This window comes from Protopterus annectens, chromosome 7.part0 (genome assembly GCF_019279795.1).
Source record: "Protopterus annectens isolate FY-2018-M chromosome 7.part0, PAN1.0, whole genome shotgun sequence".
In the NCBI taxonomy this organism is placed as follows: domain Eukaryota; kingdom Metazoa; phylum Chordata; order Ceratodontiformes; family Protopteridae; genus Protopterus; species Protopterus annectens.
The window spans coordinates 205,746,035-205,769,500 of NC_056739.1; the positions used below are offsets into that span (position 1 = coordinate 205,746,035).

General features: G+C 42.1%; 1 protein-coding gene across 1 annotated transcript in view; it reads right to left on the bottom strand.

Annotated features, from left to right (window-relative positions):
• DVL2 (dishevelled segment polarity protein 2) overlaps window positions 1–23,466 on the bottom strand; it is a 1,986,500-nt gene that overhangs the window by 125,176 nt on the left and 1,837,858 nt on the right. The window contains exon 13 of the mRNA XM_044076705.1: window positions 12,842–13,018. Coding sequence (XP_043932640.1) covers window positions 12,842–13,018 — 177 coding nt within the window. The remainder of the gene's footprint in view (window positions 1–12,841; window positions 13,019–23,466) is intronic.

Here is a 23,466-nt window from a genome sequence, read left to right on the forward strand (position 1 = left end):
GTGAAATTGACAATTCAGTGCCCTCATAGCTAGTGTGGCTGAGGTGTAAACCTTTTTCCCCCACCTGTCTAGTGCTCTGGAATCCCTCTCAGAAGGTACTGGGTTTTTAGCCATAGAAGTGTTAGCCCCCTTGGGACTCTGTGAGATAGTCTCTGGGTCAGCTACAGGGCTTTTGTAAAGAAATTTGTGGGAATCAGTCACTCTATAGTATCTGTCAGGCTTAGCCGGAGCAGGAGGTAGAGAGTCTGGGTTGAAACTGGATTCTAAGTAGACGTCATCCACAATGTCCAAAACTGGTGGGATGGCAAATGGTCTGTGTTGGGGGAGTAAAAGAAACTCTCTGAGCCTTTTCTTTGAATCAGAGTAGTCCTGACCTTCCCAGTGAAAATGTTCCCTCATAGTGTGTAAAGTTTCCCCAAAGGAGTAGTCTTCAGGAGGAAAAGCTGAGGGAATAGAGTCCTCAGCATCAGAATCTTCATAAGGACAGAAGTAGTAGTCTTGGTCCTCAGAGGAGTCTGAAGAAATGGACATTTGCTCAGAGGATGCATAATCTTCCTCCTGTCTAGGCCTTTTGTCAGGAGGGGGCTGGGAACCCCTGATTAAAGAAATCAAATCTTCAGCCATTTTCAGCATCTGTTTCTTAGGCATGGGACCTTGAACAGGAGACTGAAGTGCAGTCCTTTTAGATTTAGAAGGAGTCTTCGGCTTAGAAAACATTTTAATGGTGAGAGTCGTCGGTCTGAAAACACCTTCAGAAACTGATGGCGTTTCTGTGGTACCGACGTCTTTTGTAGCAAAGTTGTCGGAAGGGCCTGAAGTAAAAGGCTGTGTCGGCCTGGTACATTCCGTCAAAATTTCCGTAGCGGTCTCGGGTTCCAGATCTGCGGTAGTCAGGGGCTGCGTCGGAGCCTCACTGAGGACCGGAGACCGGATCGGCCGAGGCCTCGGAATCTGGCTTAGGCCTGGGATGTCTGTCCTTATCCCTGCGTTTTTTGTGCACGCCGGTAGTAGGTTGCTCCGACGGCATGGTGTAGTTAAATTTCCTACCGAAGTAGTGTCGTGCGAAATCAAAGCGTCTTTTAATAGTACGCTTATTAAACCTAGCACAAAACCGACAAGAAGTGACGTCGTGGTCTGGGCCTAGGCAAGGTATACAATAAGAATGAAAATCCTTATGAGGTATTTGCTTCCCACAAGAAATACAATTGTTAACTTTTTCTGACATCGGTCTGAGGCAAGAAAAGTTTCACCCAACGGGGTACTTGGCTTTATAGAAGACTTCGGTCTGAAATTCGAATTCGAAAATCTTAGGAGTCGGCCGATCAGCACTTGTGAACTGCTTCTGCTTCGGGCACCGCGCGGCAAGAAAGACTGAAGAAAATGGCGTCGATTGCATTATATATACCCCTGGCACACTGACATCAGGGAAGAGGCGACAGCAACCGATGCCGGACCAAGACTTTGGAATTCCGGCCGAAAGTGGGACCGCCTGACGACAGGATAACCCAAGTGTGATGACTGCAGCAGGGTAACATGATGAACATCTACTAGCCGGAGAAACCTTATACAGTTTACCTGCTTTTTAGGGACTGACAGCTGGTTATCAGAATGACTACAAGCAGCATTCAACACATCCTCCAGTGCCGGCAGTATAGCAGGGATGGGACAGGAATGAGTTATACCCATCCCTGCTATACTGCCGGCAGTACAGCAGGGATGGGACAGGAATGAGTTATACCCATCTGTAACATATCGTATCTCCTCAGTTCAGGGGAACATTACTTGTTCTCATAAAAATTGATCATTCATCCTGGCAACAGTAAGATTAAAAGAAAATGCATCCACAGGAGAATAAGAATTAAAAATCTGACTCAAAAACCAGAAACAAGGCTGGCAGTCCTAGCCACACAGGCTAAACAAGCAAATAACAACAAGGATAAATACAAATAACTTTATTTTCCCAGTTGAGCATTTTATCATGCATAGGACTTCATCAGAACAGTTAAATGTGGAACCTGCACACAATGTAGATATATTTTTGAGGGGAATGAATATGTTTTGAAAAGTGTTAACTATAGGTTTAAATTGGGTTCCTATCAGAAGAATAATAACAAACGAAAACGAAGCAATAAACACCAAAGCAGTAATTCCACTATTAGAAGAACCAGACCGTAGGAAGAACGATGAAGTGGAAAAGATTTTATTGTTCTTGTCTTATGAAAAACAACATTAAAACTTCGCTGTTCAACGAAAATCTTTCATTTGTACCAGAAAAAACAATTAAAATCAAGCGCTTTCGCTTGGTTCAAATACCAAGCTTTATCAAGATGAATTGTGTGCTGAATAGGGCTATTATTATAGGGCTCACCTACAACCATGTGACAACAGGTAATAATTAGGCTTTAAAGCTATACATTCATTAGCTAACCTGACTACACGTCATTTAAACATTATACCATTACTATATATTACATTAATGTTCATATAGATAAAATATAGAGAGTGCAACAAAAATTATTACAATATTTTTTAAAATATTAAAATATTAAAATATTTAATTAATAATCTTATATCCTGTAATGAAATTCAATTCACTGTACATACTTGGTTGTATACCACAGGTGTCTACTTCATCAACTGTGTACATAATAAATATATAAAAAATATATAAATATTTTAATATATAAATAAACAAATATTTCTAAAAATATTCTTGAAAATGTTTTTAAAAATGTTCACTAGAATACTTGTTAAAAAACAATATAAATTATTGCAAAAAATAGTATATTATTTTATGTTATATTATATTAATGTATATAGACAAATGGCATACTAAAAACAAGATCAAATGATTAACAGTTTCTATACACAATGCATCCAATATAATCACAATCTAGCCATTCTTAATTTAAGAACACTTTTTATATTTATATTGTCATTCAAACCTGGACTAGTAGCAGCATCTAATTTAAGATGCCACAAGAGTTCCTTATATTCTAAACGTGTTTCCCAGTCACCCCCTCTGCCATCCATTTGTACTTGTTCTAACACAATAAAATTTATACGCATTTCTGGGCATGAAGTAGAATGTTTGTAAAAAGCATTGGTTTCTTTTTTTCTTTTTTTTTTTTTTCATATGAGGTTTCTAGAAAAAAAGAAACCAATGCTTTTTACAAACATTCTACTTCATGCCCCGAAATGCTTATAAATTTTATTGTGTTAGAACAAGTACAGATGGATGGCAGAGGGGGTGACTGGGAAATACGTTTAGAATATAAGGAACTCTTGTGGCAGCTTAAATTAGATGCTGCTACTAGTCCAGGTTTGAATGACAATATAAATATAAAAAGTGTTCTTAAATTAAGAATGGCTAGATTGTGATTATATATGAAAGTGGATGCATTGTGTATAGAAACTGTTAATCATTTGATCTTGTTTTTAGTATGCCATTTGTCTATATACATTAATATAATATAACATAAAATAATATACTATTTTTTTGCAATAATTTATATTGGTTTTTAACAAGTATTCTAGTGAACATTTTTAAAAACATTTTCAAGAATATTTTTAGAAATATTTGTTTATTTATTTATATATTAAAATATTTATATATTTTTTTATATATTATGTACACAGTTGATGATGTAGACACCTGTGGTATACAACCAAGTAGTAGGGTGAAAGATGTACAGTGAATTGAATTTCATCACAGGATATAAGATTATTAATTAAATATTTTAATATTTTAAAAAATATTGTAATAATTTTTGTTGCACTCTCTAGATTTATCTATATGAACATTAATGTAATATATAGTAATATTATAATGTTTAAATGAAGTGTAGTCAGGTTAGCTAATGAATGTATAGCTTTAAAGCCTAATTATTACCTGTTGTCACATGGTTGTAGGTAAGCCCTATAATAATAGCCCTATTCAGCACACAATTCATCTTGATAAAGCTTGGTATTTGAACCAAGCGAAAGCGCTTGATTTTAATTGTTTTTTCTGGTACAAATGAAAGATTTTCGCTGAACAGCGAAGTTTTAATGTTGTTTTTCATAAGACAAGAACAATAAAGTCTTTTCCACTTCATCGTTCTTCCTACGGTCTGGTTCTTTCTAATAGTGGAATTACTGCTTCCTATCAGAAGACCAAAGACGTATTTTGTCGAATGCGTCTTGGTCGAACTTCAAATGTCGAAAACACAAAATGATGAAGCGGCATATAAGCAAATTCTTTCCCTGGGAAAGAAGTTGTTTGGCCACTTCTGTCACTTTGCCGTTTTCAGCACTATAGTGCGATCTCAGAGTTGGTATATTTAAGTAGGGTGTGGGGGGGCATAGCCCCCTCACTTTATGTAATGTTTGAATGTTTTTTTTTTTTTTGCGGGGGGGGGACAGCGACTTTTTTTTCCCCTGGGAAAAAAAAATCGCTGTTCTGGTAGTTCAATGTGTTGTGACTTCGAACTTTTGAGTTCTATATAACAACTTTCGATCATCTGATCGTTCGTTGTTATAATATAGACCCTTTAAATTCACCTCACATCATGATTACAACAGTAAGGGGGTTGTCTACCTTCCTTTTTTGTTACCTTTACTCTAGTTTTCACATAGGAAAAACTGATCTCAAATCAAGAAAAAAAATACAAGAGAACTATTATGACATTAATGCAAGGAGAAACTCTGCCGTTTTCAGACACAAGTAAGTTTGTAATCTAACAATATATTTTACTTGTTTTGTACTAGAACAGGTTTTTCAGAATCCTAGAGGTGGTCCCTGGGAATATACATTAGAATATTGTGAACTATTGTAGCAATTAAGGTTGAATGCAAGTGAACCTCCAAGCTTAAATGAAACTGTTTCTTTAAATAGTGTTTTGAAACTTTGGGCTGCTAAACTATATTTTCACTGTTATTCCTAACAATTGGTAAAGTCTATTTTATGAATTATTTAATATTCAATGTATGCTGTTGTATTTTTTTTTTGGTACTTAAAATTATATTTTAATTGACTGCTTGATTACAATTTTATTGATGTGTAGCACTCATTCACTCCAATGGAGTTCAAGAAGTTTGCCATGCAACTTCCAATGGGTGGAGCTTAAGCCTTTTCACAGAATCAAATTATGTCTTCACATTTCAAACAAATGTTTATCTCTCTGGAACTATAAGGATTATGACAGAAGTAACAATGGCAAACTCTTCAGCACAAACTATTTTTTATAGTGGCACTATTCTTTAGGTTCTAGGTCTTAAACTGAATTTTATACGTCACAGTAAATACAGTAACTATTACATTTGTAATATTTTGTAAATAACTTACAATATCTCAGCAACCACTCAAGTTACATAAATATCAGCATCATTTTATTCAGCTTACTGAGAGCGTTCATATGAGGCTAAGAAGTTCTGTGTTACTTTGTTAGGGAGATATTTGGAAAATATGAAAATTATATTTATGTAAATTAATATCATAAAAACACCAGTTAATATCTATTTACCTGCACTAGACAGAGTTCATATATTAATGCAGTTAAGTTTGCTATTGTGTAAGCTTTAAGATGAAATATTTTAAAACCTTGTACATTAGCATGGTTTTGGAATTATTGACACAAATATGAGCAAGCAATATTTGATGCCTAGAGGCATCAGGAGTTAACTTCAGATGTACCTGGAAGCGTCACTTGGATGTAATGAGTTTTAATTGATTGATTGATTACAACTTTATTGATGTGTGAGCACTGGATAAGTTGTCGCATGACTGGTTTAATTTTGTATTTAAGAGAGACTTCTAATTAAATCCACAGTTCTGATGAAGTCCTATGCAGGATGAAAGTGCTCAGCTGGGAAAATAAAGTTTCCTATTCACATTTACCTTTGTTCTTATTTACCCGTTTGGAGGGAGTTATCTGAAGCAATCAATAGCCACTGCAGGTTCACCAACTGTTGGCTGAAGCATAGATGGAGTCTGCAACAATGACAAGGACTCTTTGGTAAGTGATTTTTTTCTTTCTAGGATCTCTGGGAGATGAACCAGCCAGACCAGAGTGAGTAACCATATTGTAGAGGGGGAAGAGGCACCAAAATCTATAAGCATAGCTAGATCAAATCAATCAGAAGGTAGGCTGTCACTGAGTGTTCACAAGTAGCTCACTTACACTCAACACTTTCTGCTGTCCCTTTATCTTAGAAATATGTCAGTAAAAAGTACAGTTGTGTACCTACCATAAATGTAGATGTTCGAGTGTATTCACTGTTGCAGTCATTACAATTGGGTTATCCTGCTGGCAGGCTACCTGCAGTCGGCCTGAGTTCTAAAGTCTAGGTCCGGCGTCGGTTGCTGTCGCCTCCTCCCTGACGTCAGTGCGCCAGGGGTATAAAAGATGCAGCCGAAGCCATTTTCTTCAGTTTTTCTTGCCACAGATGTCAGGTGCCCCTAAAATGGAAGGCTCACTAATGCCAAAAAGCATGCATAACCAAAAAATAACTTTTCCTTCATCTACAAGCAAATACACCACATAGGTTGTATAGAATAGAGAAGTACAGATAAGTTCCAGCAAGGAAAAGGGGGATGGAGGGAGGGTAACCTGGACTGCAACAGTGAATACACTCGAACATCTACATTTATGGTAGGTACACAACTGTACTATGTTCATCATGTTTCACTGTTGCAGTCATTACAATTGGGTTGAATCCAAAAGCTATGGTTGGGAGGCTGGAGCTAAATAGGTTTAGGAGAGGCTATCAGGCCCTGCAGAACTGCAGTGGCAAAGCCTGCCCTGAATTTAGAATAGAGAGATAAGTGGTAGTGCTTTGTAAAAGTATGCACTGAACTCCAAGTTGCAGCCTCTAAGATGTCTTTGGTTGGTACTCCTCTGGGGAAGGCTGCTGAAGTGGCTGCTGCTCTGGTGGAATGTAGCCTAATGCCCTTAGGCACTGACTTGAAAATGCTGTGAATAGCAGAAACAAATGCAGTGACCTATCCACTTGGAAATAGTCTGCTTTGAGATAGGCTTTCCTTGTGATACTGCAGCATATGCTACTAGACGCTGTTCGGTCTTTCTGAAAGCTTTGGTTCTGTCCAAGTAGAAGCGTAGCCTGTCTGTGAATGTCCAAAGAATGCAGAAGTCTCTCACCCTTATTCTGTGGGTTCGGGTAAAATGTAGGCAAGTGAATTGTTTGGTTAAGGGCCACACTGGTCACTACCTTAGGCATAAATGTAGGGTTTGTCCTCAGAGAAACCCTATCAGGATGGAAAATTATGAAAGGTTCCACAGCCATGAGTGCCTGTAACTCTGAGACTCGTCTAGCGGAGGTTATTGCTAGGAGCAGAGCTGTTTTCCAGGATAAGAATTTTATATCAGCTGCAGAGGCTGGCTCAAAGGGAGGAAGTGTAAGTTTTTCCAAGACATAGTTGAGGTCCCATGCAGGTATTGGTGCCCTCCTTGGGGATCTTATGTTTTTGGCCCCTCTGTGGTACTGCTTTAATAATGGATGAGAAAAAATAGGTGGTTCTGTATTGTAGTGAGCTGAAATGGCAGAGGCATGAATTTTAATGGATGAAAAGGAAAGCCCTTTATCCAGCATCTCAGTTAAATATTGCAAAATCTGAGGAATATTTGGAACATTCGTGTCAATACGTTGTGCCTGGTTCCAAGCACAGAATCTCTTCCATTTTTCTGCATAAGATTTTCTGGTGCTAGGCCTCCTGGCCTCCAAAATAACATCCATAACTGCTTTAGAAAGAAGTGTGTCTTGAATGGCTACATTATTCGCCATGCTGACAGGTTTAGGGTCCTGAGTTGGCTGTGCAGTATCTGTCTTGTTGAGTGAATAAATGAGGAATATGAGGTAGTGTCCAAGCTGGGCATTAGGACAAGCTCTTTAGGATTGGGTACCAGTGCTGGCGGGGCCAGTCTGAGGCAATCAGAATCATTTTTGGCTTCTCTTGTCTGACCTTGAGGAGTACCTTGGGGAGGAGAGGCAGAGGAGGAAAGGCATATACTGTTAGGTTTTTCCAGCTGAAAGATAGATCATCCACTTTCCATGCTTGCTTGTGATAAGTCCTTGTGCAGAATCTTTGTAGTTGGCAATTGTGAGGGGAGGCAAATAGGTCTATGTCCGGACACCCCCAGTTCCTTGTTATCATGCTGAAGATTTGTGGATCCAATTTCCACTCGTGGGGATCCATTAGGTTTCTGCTTAGTTCGTCTGCCAGAGTATTTATCCTTCCTGGCAGGAATTGTGCTTGCAGATGTACTTGGTAAGTCAACGCTGTGTCCCACAAGTTCATGGCTAGTCTGCAGAGGGGGTAGGAATGTGTGCCCCCTTGCTTGTTTATGTACCACATGACTGCGGTATTGTCCGTCTTTATCAGTAGTTGTCCTGGATGAAGTAGATCCCTGAAGGCTGTCAGGGCATTTTGAACTGCTAGCATCTCTTTTTGATTGATATGTAGATGCATTTGACTTGGGGACCATGTGCCCTGAATACATCTTCCTGCCATATGTGCCCCCCAGGCATAATCTGATGCATCTGTTGTCAATGTCTGCCTGGCTGTGGGTAAGGTGAATGGCTGTCCCGTGTTGTGGTGACAGGCTTTTGCCCACCATCGAAATTCCTGTTGCAGGCAGGGAATGAGGGTAATTATTGTTTCCAGGCTGTGGCAATGTTGAGTCCAAACACTTTTTAGATACCATTGAAGTTTCCTCATATGCAGTCTTGCATATGGAATTAGCAGAATGCAGGATGCCATGAAGCCCAAAGCCTGCAGAATTTGTCTTGCAGATAACTGGGTCTTTGTTGCCAACATTTTGAAATAAGTAGTCAGTTGTCTGTGTTTGTCTGGCGTGAGATAAGCCATCTGGGCAGTTGAATTTAAGCTTGCACCCAGGAATATTATCTCTTGAGAGGGTACGAGTTTTGATTTCTTTTCTTTTACTGTGTACCCTAGGCCTGCTAGTAATGTTTTTACAAACGCCAGATGCTGTAGTAGAGTGTCCTTGTTCTCTGCTTGAATAAGGCAGTCGTCCAAGTAAGGATATATTTGAATTTCTCTCAGTCTGCAAAAAGCAATTACTGGTGCCAGGCACTTTGTGAAGACCCTGGGCACAGTAGATAATCCAAAGGGCAGTGCAGAGAATTGGTAATGCATTGAGCCAGCTATAAATCTGAGGTATCTTCTGCATGCTTGTCTGATTGGGACATGCAGGTATGCCTCTTTTAGGTCTAAAGTCACAAGCCAAGCCTTCTTGCCCAGCATGGGCAGAAGCTGCTGCAGAGTTAACATTTTGAATTTTGGAATGTCCAAGAATGTGTTCAGGATAGACAGGTCCAGTATTGGTCTCCAGGTTTTGTCCTTTCTGGGCACCAAGAATAGCCTTGAGTAAAATCCTTGTCCCTGCTCTTGCTGTGGTACCTGCTGAATGGCCCCCATGTTCATGAGGGATGAAACTTGTTTTTGGAAATCTGCCCATTGATTGCATGGCAGGTCTGGCATACCGTTTGGCTTTGGCAGGGTATGAAAATGAAACCTGTAGCCCTGGGATACGATATTTAAGACCCATTTGTCTTGAGTGATCATATGCCAATTTTGAGCAAAAGTGCTAGTTTTCCCCCCAAGGGAGCTGCCTGAAGATAAATGGTTGGTGCTGGAAGGGGAAAGTCATTGAGACGGTTTCCTGTATGGCTGTGATTTTTCTTCTCTGCTTTTGGAGGTTGAAGCACCCCATAGTTTAGGCCTGTATGAGCCTTGGGGCTGTGATCTGCCTCTGGGGCGTCTGTATCTACCTCTTTGTGGTCTGTCTGACACTGGAAAGGACCAGTTCTTTGCAGGCCAGTTCCTGCTAAATCTGGGAGGCTGTACCTGTAAGAAATCCTTAACCGTTTGCATAGATTTAGCTTTCTTCTCCATTTTCTTCAAAACCTCTTCTGCTTTAACACCAAACAAGGTATCATGTTGTAATGGAGCATCTACTAATTTTGCTTTAACATGATCAGGCAGATTCCGTTCTTTTAACCAAGCATGTCTTCTAATGACAGAACCTGTAACAGTGGCCCTGCAAGAGGCCTCTAGAGAATCAAAACCAAATTGCAAAGTACGCTTTCCTACTTGTTCAGCAGCATGCAATAAATCCTGCATTTCTGTTTTCTGCACATTCTGAATTTGTCAACATTTTTTGTTTAAGCAGAGACATTAGATATTGCTGATATTTAAGCATATGAAATTGACAATTTAAAGCTCTTACAGCCAAGGTAGCAGAAGTATAAATCTTTTTCCCCCATCTGTCCAGAGCCCTTGAATCCCTATCAGAGGGTATAGGGCTTTTTGCAGTGGACGCCTTGACCCCTTTGGGACCCTGAGAGAGAGTTTCTGGGTCTGCAGCAGGGTTTTTATAAAGAAATTATGTGAATCAGGAACCTTGTAGTAACTGTCTGGCTTTACAGGAGCTGGAGGCAAAGAGTCAGTAGACAGTCCGGACTCTGAAAATACATCATCTACAATGTCTAAAACAGGAGGAATAGCAAGGGGCCTGTGCTGAGGTAATAAAAGGAAGTCTCTGAGCCTTTTCTTGGATTCTGAGCAATCTTGACTCTCCCAGTGGAAATGCTCCCTCATAGTATGTAGGGTTTCCCCAAAAGAATAATCCTCAGGAGGAGAGGCTGAAGGAATAGATTCTTCAGCATCAGAATCCTCATAGGGAGGAAGAGAATATTCCTGGTCAGAAGAGGAATCAGAGGAAACTGAAACCTGATCTGAAGAAGCATAATCTATCTCTTGCCTAGGCCTCTTATCAGGTGGGGGATTGGAACCCCTGATCAAAGTAATTAGGTCTTCGGCCATTTTAAGCATCTGTTTTTTAGGCATGGAGGCCTGTCCAGGAGAATGCTGTACTTGTTTCTTTGTCTTTAGAGCTGCTTTAGTCTTTGCCTTTGAAGCTGAAGTTGGTTTTACATACAACTGTGTAGGCCTGAAAACACCCTCAGAAGCTGATGCCTGCTCAGCGGCTCCGGACCCATCTGAGGGAACAGTATCTGAGTGTCCAATACCTTGAGTTTCCAGTGGCCTAGTTGGCTCCACATGGGAGTCGGAAGCGGCCTGTGGCTCTGAGGTAGCGGGCATCAGGGGATGCGAAAGCGCCTCACTGAGAACCGGCGAAAGGCCTAGCAGAAGCTTCGTCTTCGGTTTTGGACTTCGGATGCCTGTCCTTTTCTTTGCGCTTTTTATAAACTCCGGTAGTCGGTTGCTCCGACGGTATTATATAGTTAAATCTTCTGCCAAAATAATGAAATGCAAAATCGTACAGACGCTTAATAGTGCGTTGGTTAAACCTAGCACAAAACCGACAACTAACAACGTTGTGGTCAGGGCCTAGGCAAGGAATAAAGTAAGAATGAAAATCCTTATGAGGTATTTGCTTTCCACAAGAAATACAACTATTAACTTTTTCTGACATCAGTCTGGAGCAAGAAAAAAGTTTCCCCAACGGGGTACTTAGCTTTAATGAAGACTTTGGATCTGAAATTCTAGTTTGAAAATCTCAAGAGTCAGCCGACCGGCACTTGCGAACTGCTTTTGCTTCGGGCACCGCGCGGCAAGAAAGACTGAAGAAAATGGCGTTGGCTGCATCTTTTATACCCCTGGTGCACTGACGTCAGGGAGGAAGTGACAGCAACCGACGCCGGACCTAGACTTTGGAACTCAGGCTGACTGCGGGTAGCCTGCCAGCAGGATAACCCAATTGTAATGACTGCAACAGTGAAACATGATAAACATCCTAATTTCCCTGTCAATACATTTCAAACACTCACAAGTACACAAAGAAATGAATAAGGTAGGTACGTTGTCACAAAGTCAGCATAAGCTTTGCACATTCTTACCAGTTCCTCCATATCCCCCCCCATAAAAATTCAAAGTTTACACATGCAGTAAATAATTTCCCACAAAATTGGATTCAAACTGATTAATAATTGGGTCTAGCTAAAACCAGCCAACCAACCAATAGGAAAATTTCGATATTGTGAAAAAATAATGACTTTCTTACAGAGTAAATAGTCCTTTTAGTAAAAAAAAAAAAAAACATATATTACTTTTCTTAAAAGGGCAATAATTTCTGAGTGCAGATGTTTCCCCAACAGGGACTTAACTGTCAGGAACAAAGCTGACTGCTGCTCCTTTGAAGCCAGAGAGATGCTTTTTCTTGAGATAGCAATAAAGTACTGAAGGAATCTTCAGTCTGACTTCTGATTTCCCTCCTTGGGATAAGCCAATCAGCAGTCAGAGTGAAGGAGTGCAAGACAGTCACAGCTTTTTGAAACTGGCTGGTTGTTTTCTAGGCAGGAAACAACCTACACAACCTAAAGACTACTGCAGTAATGGGAATGCTGATCAGTGGCAACAACTCGAACTTCCTCTCTACTCAACAGACTACATCTGTTTTCCACAGTAACAGTACTTTGTAAGGCATAAACATGTCACTTGTTCCCACCATCAAAACAGACCAGGTATCATGAACTGTCCATTTTGATCAATACCTGTTACAACTAGTACAAAGATTACTGCAACATTACAGCCACCTGAATGCTGACAAGGGTAATAAGCAAACAAAGCACAAACGGTTAACTAGTACCACTGTGCAGCACTGTTACTACACCTGAAACTACTCCCAAAAGTAGGCCCGTCACCATGGGACAACATGTGATCTACTTCTGCCACTGTACATTTTTACCACTGGCCCATTCTGCACCTCAAATACATCTTGCAATGAACCTACCAATATGTCAATACTCAAACTAACATGACACCAAGAAGAAAAACCGTTTTACTCATCCAACTTACAATTCTCACAGCCACTGAAGTCACCAAAAATGTAGTAGCACTGCTCAGAAAATGTGATCTTGTTTACAGTGTGCCGAATAAAGCCTGCTTTTAGTAAATTGCTTGCATACTTCCGTGCTTCCCGGCGATCATGGAATCCTTCCACGTGATGGTACAACCAGTCCACAACATCAGAGCCTGATGAGAGAACAGAATTAAAAAGTCATTATCTCAAAACCAGTAAGCAGAACTGGAGCATCATGTAATATGTTAGCCATTTACTATTCTACTACACAACTACTTCTGTAAGCCATGTGCAACTCCACATCAGATTCATTAAATAAATGGGGGTAATCTCTACAAGTAATGGCCTACATTCAGCAGGACACCTACTAAATATCAAGTATGTGTGCATAACTGAAATCTCAGGTACTGGCTACTCTTTACCTGGCATTAGTGAACGAGATGAGAGTACTTCTATTCTAATACTAAGTGAAAACAGTAAATTCAGAATGTTGACGTTACAAAACTAGAACCTTGGTAATTGACTACATTTCCACAAAAGAAACAGCATGACATAAGTGAATACATTCATCACTGTAATCCACAAGCACAGCAGAAGACAGGCTTTAAAATAATCATTTTCAAAAAGTACAAGAAAAAAATCATACCTACATCTTCAGTACACTAAAACCCAAACATTTTCTTATATCACTCCACTGCAGAATCAAAGTCAACAAAAGAGCACTGCCAATGTGGAACTTGAGACTATTACATTAACAGGCAACTGACAACTAACAATCAGGATTTCATAATGCAATTTTAAAAATTAAACATGACACTATTAAGCAAAGCTAGACTTAACTGCAAGTGATATTCTGTACTTGATAAATCCAGAAAAGGCCATAGTCTTTTCAAGTTATAAAAATCAATGAAGATAAAACAAAGGCTATAGCAGTAAAATACGTACCCACAGACAAATTGGCTCAGCAACTAAGTGCAGGAACTGATCACTTCTACCACTTCAGCTAAGGAATGATTTATTCATCAGTATCATGCATCATCATGGTCAGTATATGTTGTAACTGTCCACTTTTGCAGACCTCCTCAGATTTTGTTCCATATTTTTGCCCTGTCCTCAAATTGTTGATTTTCTGGTAAATCATTGAGAATTACAGTCAGTCAATAATGCCAGAGAGAGCTGCATTTGTCGTATTGTCCAGAAAACACAAGTTGATGCAAAATCTGCCGTTCTATTAACGTTAAGTGAATTAGAGTTTGTTTAGGTCTTTCGGCTTTTCCCGGTTAGGGGTCGCCACAGCGGAACTCCGGTCTGCTAATGATTGGTAGTGGATTTTTACGTACCGGGTTACCAGCCCTGACGCACAACCTTCAACGAAAGCACGCCCCATTCACGTATGCCTCCACACAGAAGATGCTCTAGCTGAGAATCGAACGGGACAACATCTTGCTATGAGGCGACAACGCTACTGCAGCACCACCACCGCAGTGTTAAGTGAATTAGAGTAATATTTAAAATTTGTCTTTGATTTTGGGCCTTTGCTGCTCCCTTTATTTTTGGACTTGTCTAGAATTCTTGAACAAAGATGATGAAAGGTATGATGGCCATGCAATCTGAGATATGTACAAGTATGGACAGACAACCTGAAGTACTCATCAGTACAACCAGGCTGCCTGAGATAGTACAGTTGTGTACACTTACCATAAATGTAGATGTTTGAGTGTATTCACTGTTGCAGCCATTACATTTGGGTTATCTTGCTTGCAGTAGCCCTCAGTCGGCCTGATTAACAAAGTTTTGGGTCCTGCGTTGGTTGCTGTCCCTTCTTCCATGATGTCTTGTCGTCAGGGGTATAAAACATGCAGCCGACGCCATTACATCAGTTTATCTTGCCCTAGATGTCAGGTGCCCCCCTAATGGTAAGCAATTAAATCTATAAATACACCAAAAAGCTTTTAAAGCATATTAAGTGAGAGTAGAGCTATAGCCAAAGGAAGAAAAGGGGGCTGGAGGGAGGTTAAAGTACAGTTGTGTACCTACCATAAATGTAGATGTTCGAGTGTATTCACTGTTGCAGTCATTACCCTTGGGTTATCCTGCTGGCAGGCTACCCGCAGTCGGCCTGAATTCCAAAGTCTTGGTCTGGCGTCGGTTGCTGTCACCTCTTCCCTGACGTCAGTGCGCCAGGGGTATAAAAGATGCAGCCGACACCATTTTCTTCAGTTTTTCTTGCCCCAGATGTCAGGTGCCCCCAAAAGGGTAGGCTAACAATGATGCCAATAAACATGCACGCACTAAGGTAATCATTTCCTTCATCTACAAGCAAATACACCACATAGGTTGTATAGAATAGAGAAGTACAGATAAGACCCAGCAAAAGAAAGGGGGATGGTGGGAGGGTAACCTGGACTGCAACAGTGAATACACTCGAACATCTACATTTATGGTAGGTACACAACTGTACTATGTTCATAGTGTTTCACTGTTGCAGTCATTACTCTTGGGTTGAATCCCAAAGCTGAGGATGGGTGGCTGGGGATAAATAGGATTAGGAGAGGCTATGAGGCCCTGCAGAACTGCAGTGGCAAAGCCTGCTCTGGATTTAGAGTAGAGAGGTAAGTGGTAGTGCTTTGTAAAGGTGTGCACCGAACTCCAAGTTGCAGCCTCTAAGATGTCTTTGGTTGGTACTCCTCTGAGGAAGGCTGCTAAAGTGGCTGCTGCTCTGGTTGAATGTGGCCTAATGTCCTTAGGCACTGATTTGCCATGTTGTGAATAGCAGAAATTAATGCAATGGCCTATCCATTTTGAAATAGTCCGTTTTGAGATAGCCTTTCCTTGTGATCCTGCAGCATATGCCACTACAAGTTGCTCAGTCTTTCTGAAAGCTTTAGTTCCGTCCAAGTAGAAGCATAGCTGTCTGTATAAGTCCAAAGAATGCAGAAGTCTCTCACCCTTGTTCTGTGGGTTTGGATAAAAGGTAGGCAAGTGAATGGTTTGGTTAAGGGCCACACTGGACACCGCCTTAGGCATAAATGTCGGGTTTGTCCTCAGAGAAACCCTGTCTGGATGGAATATGTAAAAGGTTCCACCGCCATGAGTGCCTGTAACTCCGAGACTCGTCTTGCAGAGGTTATTGCTAGGAACAGAGCTGTTTTCCAGGATAAGAATTTTATATCAGCTGTTGAGGCTGGCTCAAAAGGAGGCAGTGTGAGTTTTTCCAAGACATAATTGAGGTCCCATGCAGGTACTGGTGCTCTCCTTGGAGGTCTTATGTTTTTGGCCCCTCTGAGGTACTGCCTTATTAAAGGATGAGAAAAGATAGTTGGTTCCGTATTGTAATGGGCTGAAATGGCAGAGGCATGGATCTTAATTGATGAAAAGGATAGGCCTCTGTCCAGTATCTCAGTTAAGTATTGTAAAATCTGAGGAATGTTTGGTAAAAACGTGTCAACTGCTTGTGCCTGGTTCCAAGCACAGAATCTCTTCCATTTTTCTGCATAAGATTTTCTGGTACTGGGCCTCCTGGCCTCCAAAATAACATCCATCACAGCTTTGGAGAGAGGAGTGTTCTGAATGGCTACATACATTATCCGCCATGCTGCCAGATTTAAGGTCCTGAGTTGGCTGTGCAGGATCTGATTGTTTTGTTGGGTCAGTAAGTGAGGAATTTGAGGCAATGTCCAGGCTGGACCTTGAGACAAGTTCTTTAGGATTGGGTACCAGTGCTGGCGTGGCCAGTCTGGGGCAATCAGTATAATTTTTGGTTTCTCTTGTCTAACCTTTAGGAGTACCTTGGGGAGGAGAGGCAGTGGAGGAAAGGCATACACTGTTAGGTTTTTCCAGCTGAAGGATAAGGCATCCACTTTCCATGCTTGCTTGCTTGTGATAAGTCCTTGTGCAGAATCTCTGTAGTTGGCAGTTGTGAGGGGAGGCAAACAGATCTATGTCTGGGCATCCCCATTTCCTTGTTATCATGCTGAAGACTTGTGGATCCAGTTTCCACTCGTGGGGATCCATGAGGTTTCTGCTTAGTTCGTCTGCCTGAGTATTTATCTTTCCTGGCAGGAATTGTGCTTGCAGGTGAACTTGATAAGTCAATGCTGTGTCCCACAAAGTCATGGCTTGTCTGCAGAGGGGGTAGGAATGTGTGCCTCCCCGCTTGTTTATGTACCACATGACTAGTATTGTCCGTCTTTATCAGTAGTTGTCCTGGATGAAGTAGATCCTTGAAAGCTGTCAGGGCATTTTGAACAGCTAGCATCTCTTTTTGATTGATATGAAGATGCATCTGGCTTGCGGGCCATGTGCCCTGAATACATTTTTCTGCCATGTGGGCCCCCCAGGCATAATCTGATGCATCCGTTGTTAGTGTCTGCCTGGCTGTGGGTAAAGTGAATGGCTGTCCCTTGTTGTGCCCACCATCGAAACTCCTGTTGCAGGCAGGGAATGATGGTAATTAATGTTTCCAGGCTGTGGCAATGTTGAGTCCAAACACTTTTTAGATACCACTGTAGTTTCCTCATATGCAGTCTGACATATGGAATTAGCAGAATGCAGGATGCCATGAAGACCAAAGCCTGCAGAATTTTTCTTGCAGATAACTGGGTCTTTGTTGACAACATTTTGAAGTAAGAAGTCAGTTGACTTTGTTTGCCTAGCGTGAGATAAGTCATCTGGGCAGTTGTATTTAAGCTTGCACTCAGGAATATTATCTCTTGAGAGGGTACTAGTTTTGATTTGTTTTTGTTTACTGTGTACCCTAGGCAAATTAGTAATCAGTTTACAAACGCCAGATGCTTTAGTAGAATGTCCTTGTTCTCTGCTTGAATAAGGCAGCCATCCATGTAAGGATATATTTGAATTCCTCTTTGTCTGCAAAATGCAATTACTGGTGCCAGGCATTTTGTGAAGCCCCTGGGCGCAGTAGATAAGCCAAAGGGCAGTGCAGAGAATTGGTAGTGCATTGAGCCAGCTATGAATATGAGGTATCTTCTGCAAGATTGTCTGATTGGGGCATGCAGGTATGCCTCTTTTAGGTCGAAAGTTACAAGCCAAGCCTTCTTGCCCAGCATGGGCAGAAGCTGCTGCAGAGTCAACATTTTGAATTTTGAAACGTCCAGAAATGTGTTTAGAATAGACAGGTCCAGTGTTGGTCTCCAGGCTTTGTACTTTCTGGGTACCAAGAAAAGTCTCGATTAAAATCCTTGTCCCTGCTCTTGCTGTGGGGTACTCGCTGAATGGCTCTCATGTCCATGAGGGATGAAACTTTCTTTTGTGCCTCTGTCCATTGATTGTGTGGCAGGTCTGGCATACCTTTTGCCCTTGGCTGGGTGTGAAAGTGGAACCTGTAGCCCTGAGACACTATATTCAAGACCCATTTGTCCTGTGTGATCATGTGCCAATTTTGTGAAAAAAAGTGCTTGTTTTCCCCCTAAGGGCGCTGCCAGAAGATAAGTGCTTGATGCTGGCAGAGGAAAGTCATTGGGACTGTTTCCTGTATGGCTGTGATTTGTCTTCTCCGCTTTTGGAGGTAAAAGCACCCCATTGTTTAGGCCTGTATGAGCCTTGGGGCTGGGATCTGCCTCTGGGGCATCTGTATCTGCCTCTTTGTGGCCTGTCTGACACTGGAAAGGACCAATTCTTTGTAGGCCAGTTCCTGCTAAATCTGGGTGGCTGCACCTGTAAGAAATCCTTAACTGTCTGCATAGATTTTGCTTTGTCCTCCATTTTCTTCAACACCTCTTCTGCTTTAACACCAAACAAAGTATCATGCTGTAATGGAGCATCTAATCATTTTGCTTTAACATGATCAGGCAGATTCTGTTCCTTTAACCAAACATGCCTCCTAATGACAGAACCCGTAACAGCCGTCCTGCAAGAGGCCTCCAGAGAATCAAAACCACATTACAAAGTATGCCTTCCCACTTGTTCAGTTGCATGCAATAAATCCTGCATTTCCTTGTTTTCTGCACATTCAGAATTTGTTAACATTTTCTGTTTAAACAGTGACATTAAGTATTGCTGATATTTATGCATATGAAATTGACAATTTAAAGCCCTCACAGCCAAGGTAGCAGAAGTGTAAACCTTCTTCCCCCATCTGTCCAGTGCCCTTGAATCCCTATCAGAGGGGATAGGGTTCTTTGCAGTGGAAGCCTTGACCCCTTTGGGACCCTGAGAAATAGTTTCTGGGTCAGCAGCAGGGTTTTTATAAAGAAATGTATGTGAATCGGGAACCCTGTAGTACCTGTCTGGCTTAACAGGTGCAGGGGGTAGAGAGTCAGGAGACAGGCCGGACTCTGAAAATACATCATCTACAATGTCTAAAACAGGGGGGATAGCAAGAGGCCTGTGCTGAGGTAGTAAATGAAAGTCTCCGAGCCTTTTCTTAGATTCTGAGTAGTTTTGGCTCTCCCAGTGGAAATGCTCCCTCATGGTATGCAGGGTTTCCCCAAAAGAATAATCCTCAGGAGGAGAGGATGAAGGGATAGATTCTTCAGCATCACAATCCTCATAGGGAGGAAGAGAGTATTCCTGTTCAGAAGAGGAGTCAGAGGAAATGGAAACCTGATCTGAAGATTCATATTCTGTCTCTTGTCTAGGCCTCTTATCAGGAGGGGGATGGGAACCCCTGATCAAAGTAATTAGGTCTTCGGCCATTTTGAGCATCTGTTTTTTAGGCATGGAGGCCTATCCATGGGCTTGCCGCACATGTTTCTTTGTCTTTAGTGGTGCTTTAGTCTTTGCCTTTGAAGCTGTAGTCGGTTTTACATACAACTGTGTAGGCCTGAAAACACCCTCAGAAGCCGATGCCTGCTCAGTGGCTCTGGAACCATCTGAGGGAATATTTTCCAAGTGTCCAATATCTTGAGGTTCCAGCGGCCTAGTCTGCTCCACGTGGGAGTCGGAAGCGGCCTGCGGCTCTGAGGTAGCGGGCATCAGGGGCTGCGAAAGCGCCTCACTGAGAACCGGAGACTGGCTTAGAAGAAGCCTCGTCGTCAGTTTTGGACCTCGGATGCCTGTCCTTTTCCTTGTGTTTCTTCTGAATTGCAGTAGTCGGATGGCTATCAGACGACATTGTGTAATTAAATCTTCGGCCAAAGTAATGAAATGCAATATCGTACCGATGCTTAACAGTGTGTTGGTTAAATCTTGCACAAAACCTGCAATTAGCAATGTCGTGATCAGGGCCTAGGCAAGGAATACAATAAGAATGGAAGTCCTTATAAGGTATTTGCTTCCCACAAGAAATACAATTATTAACTTTTTCTGACATCGGTCTGGAGCAAGAAAAAAGTTTCCCCAAAGGGGTACTTAGCTTTAAATGAAGACTTCGGATCTGAAATTCGAACACGAAAATCTCAGGAGTCGGCAGACTGGCACTTGCAAACTGCTTCTGCTTCGGGCACTGCGTGGCAAGAAAGACTGAAGAAAATGGCGTCAGCTGCATCTTTTATACCCCTGGCGCACTGACGTCAGGGAAGAGGCGACAGCAACCGACGCCGGACCAAGACTTTGGAATTCAGGCCGACTGCGGGTAGCCTGCCAGCAGGATAACCCAAGAGTAATGACTGCAACAGTGAAACACGACAAACATCCAGGACTGCAACAGTGAATACACTCTAACATCGACATTTATGGTAAGTGTACACAAATGTACTATGTTCTTTGTGTTTCACTGTTGCAGTCATTACATTTGGGTAGATTCCCAAAGCTAGGGTTGGGACGAGGAATTTAAATAGAAATAGGACCAGCTATAAGGCCCTGCAAGATGCAGTGGCAAAACCAGCCCTGGATTTAGAGAAAATTGGCAAATGCTAATGCTTGGTGAAAGTATGTACAGAACTCCAGGTAACAGCTTCTAAGATGTCCCTAGTAGGGACTCCCCTGAGAAAGGCTGTAGAGGCAGATGCAGCCCTGGTTGAATGCGGTCTGATGCCCTGTCGGATAGGTTTTCCATGGTGCTTATAGCAGAAATGAATGCAGTGGCCTATCCATATTGATATGGTTTGTTTTGAAATAGCTTTCCCCTCTGTCCCTGCAGCAAATGCCAGTAGGTGTTGTTCAGATTTCCTTTAAGGTTTAGTCCTGTCCAAGTAGAATCTAAGCTGTCTGTGCACATGTAAAGAGTGCAGTATCCATTTCCCTTTGTTCTGTGGGTTAGGAAAAAAGGTAGGCAAATGAATGGACTGATTAAGAGCCACACTAGATACCACCTTGGGCATGAAGGAGGGATTGGTTCTGAGGGACACCCTGTCCGCATGAAAAATGATGAAAGGTTCCACTGCCATAAGGGCCTGTAATCCAGATACAATTCTTGCAGAAGTGATTGCCAAAAGGAAAGCTGTTTTCCAGGAAATAAAATGTAAATCTGCAGTAGCAGCTGGCTCAAAAGGAGGAAGAGTGAGTGTCTCCAAGACAAAGTAAAGTTAAGATCCCAGGCTGGAGTTGGGGCTCTCCTGGGTGGCCTTAGATTTTTGGCCCCTCTGAGGAACTGCTTGAGCAGTGGGTGAGAGAAGAGGGGAGGCTCTGTGCTATAATGAGCTGAAATGGCTGAGGCATGAATTTTGGAGGAAAAAGACAAGCCCTTATGAAGCATCTCAGTTAAGTATTGTAGAATCTGAGGTAAATTGGACACTGCTGCGTTCATTCCTTGAGACTGGTTCCAAGCACAGAATCTTTTCCCTTTTGCAGCATAAGATTTTCTAGTACTATGCCTCCTTGCCTCTAAAATGATATCCATCACTGATTTACTGAGGGATGGCAAAGGAGAGATTAGGTAATTAGCCAGCCTGCTAGGTTCAGGGTTTGCGGCTGAAGGTGCAGAATCATGTTCTCCTGCTGAGACAACAGGGAAGGAGTCTGAGGCAGGTGTCATGGAGCCAAGCATGACACACTGCGCAAGAGAGGGTACACCAGTGTTGACGAGGCCAGTCTGGTGCAATTAAAATCGTCCTTGGCTTGTCCTGTTTGATCTTTAGTAGTACCTTTGGTGAGCAGAGGCAGAGGAGGAAAGGCATAAATTGACAGGTTTTCCAGCTGAAGGATAGAGCATCCACTTTCCAAGCTAGCTTGTGGGGAATCCTTGTGCAAAATTTGTCCAGTTGATGGTTCTAGGGGGAGGCAAACAGGTCTATATCTGGGCTCCCCCATTTGCTTGTCAACATATTGAAAATCCTTGGTTCCAGTTTCCACTCATGTGGGCCCATGAGGTTTCTGCTTAGTCTGTCTGCCAGTGTATTTAGTTTTCCTGCCAGGAACTGAGCTTGCAGATTCACTTGGTAGCTCAAGGCTGTGTTCCACAATGCCATGGCTAGTCTTCAGGGGGGGGTAAGAATGTGTGCCCCCTGCTTGTTTATGTACCACATGATAGTGGTGTTGTCCCATCTTTACCATTAGTTGTCCTGGAAGAATGTGGTCCTTGAAGGCTGTCAGAGCATTCTGTACAGCTAGCATTTCCTTTTGATTTATGTGCAGGTGCATTTGATTTGGGTTCCATTTGCCCTGAATGCACTTCCTTGCCAGGTGAGCCCCCCATGCATAGTCGGATGCGTCTGTTGTTAAGATTTGTTTGGCAAGGGGTAATGTAAATGGTAGTCCCCTGTTTTGGTGGCAGGCCTCTGCCCACCAAAGGAACTCTGGGCGTAGGCAAGGTATGATAGGAATCCTTGCTTCCAGATTCAGTGAATGTTGACACCATAGGCTTTTGAGATACCATTGTAGTTTCCTCATATGCAGCCTTGCATATGGAATTAGAAGCATGCATGTGGCCATGAACCCCAAGGCTTGTAGTATTTGCCTTGCAGATAGCTGGGTTTTTGTGGCCACTTGTTTGAAGTAAGTTGTCAAATTAATCCGTTTCTCTGGCGTGAGGAAAGCCATCTGGGAAGTTGTATTCAAGCTTGCTCCCAGGAATATAATTTACTGACAGGGTACCAGGTGGGATTTCTTTTCGTTTATGGTGAACCCCAGACAAGTCAGTATCCTTTGAACAAAGGCCAGATGACTGAAGAGAATGTCCTTGCTTTCTGCCTGAATTAGACAATCGTCCAAGTTTGGGTATATTTGAATATTTCTTTGCCTGTAAAATGCAATGACTGCTGCTAGGCAATTTGTGAATACCCTGGGCGCAGTAGATAAGCCAAGGGGCAGTGCAGAGAACTGATAGTACATGTAGCCTGCTTTGAAGCATAGGTATCTTCTGCAAGACTCCCTGATAAGAATGTGTAGGTATGCCTCTTAAGTCCAGTGTTGCCAACCATGCATCCTTGCCTAGGATAGGAAGCAGCTGGTGAAGAGTCAGCATTTTGAATTTTGGAATTACCAGAAAGGTGTTTAGAATAGAAAGGTCCAGGATTGGACGCCATGTATTGCCTTTTCTGGGCACCAGGAAAAGTCTCAAATAGAAAACTTGTCCCTTTTCCTCTTCTGGTACCAACTGAATAGCCCCCATGTTTAAGAGAGAGAGAACCTGATTTTGGGCCTCTGCCCACTGATTTGGGGGTAGATCTGGCCACCCGCTTGGTGTTGGTAACGTGTGGAAATGAAATCTGTATCCTTGGGACACTATATTTAAGACCCATTTGTCCTGGGGTAATGAGTTCCCAGTTTCTGGCCTGCAGAC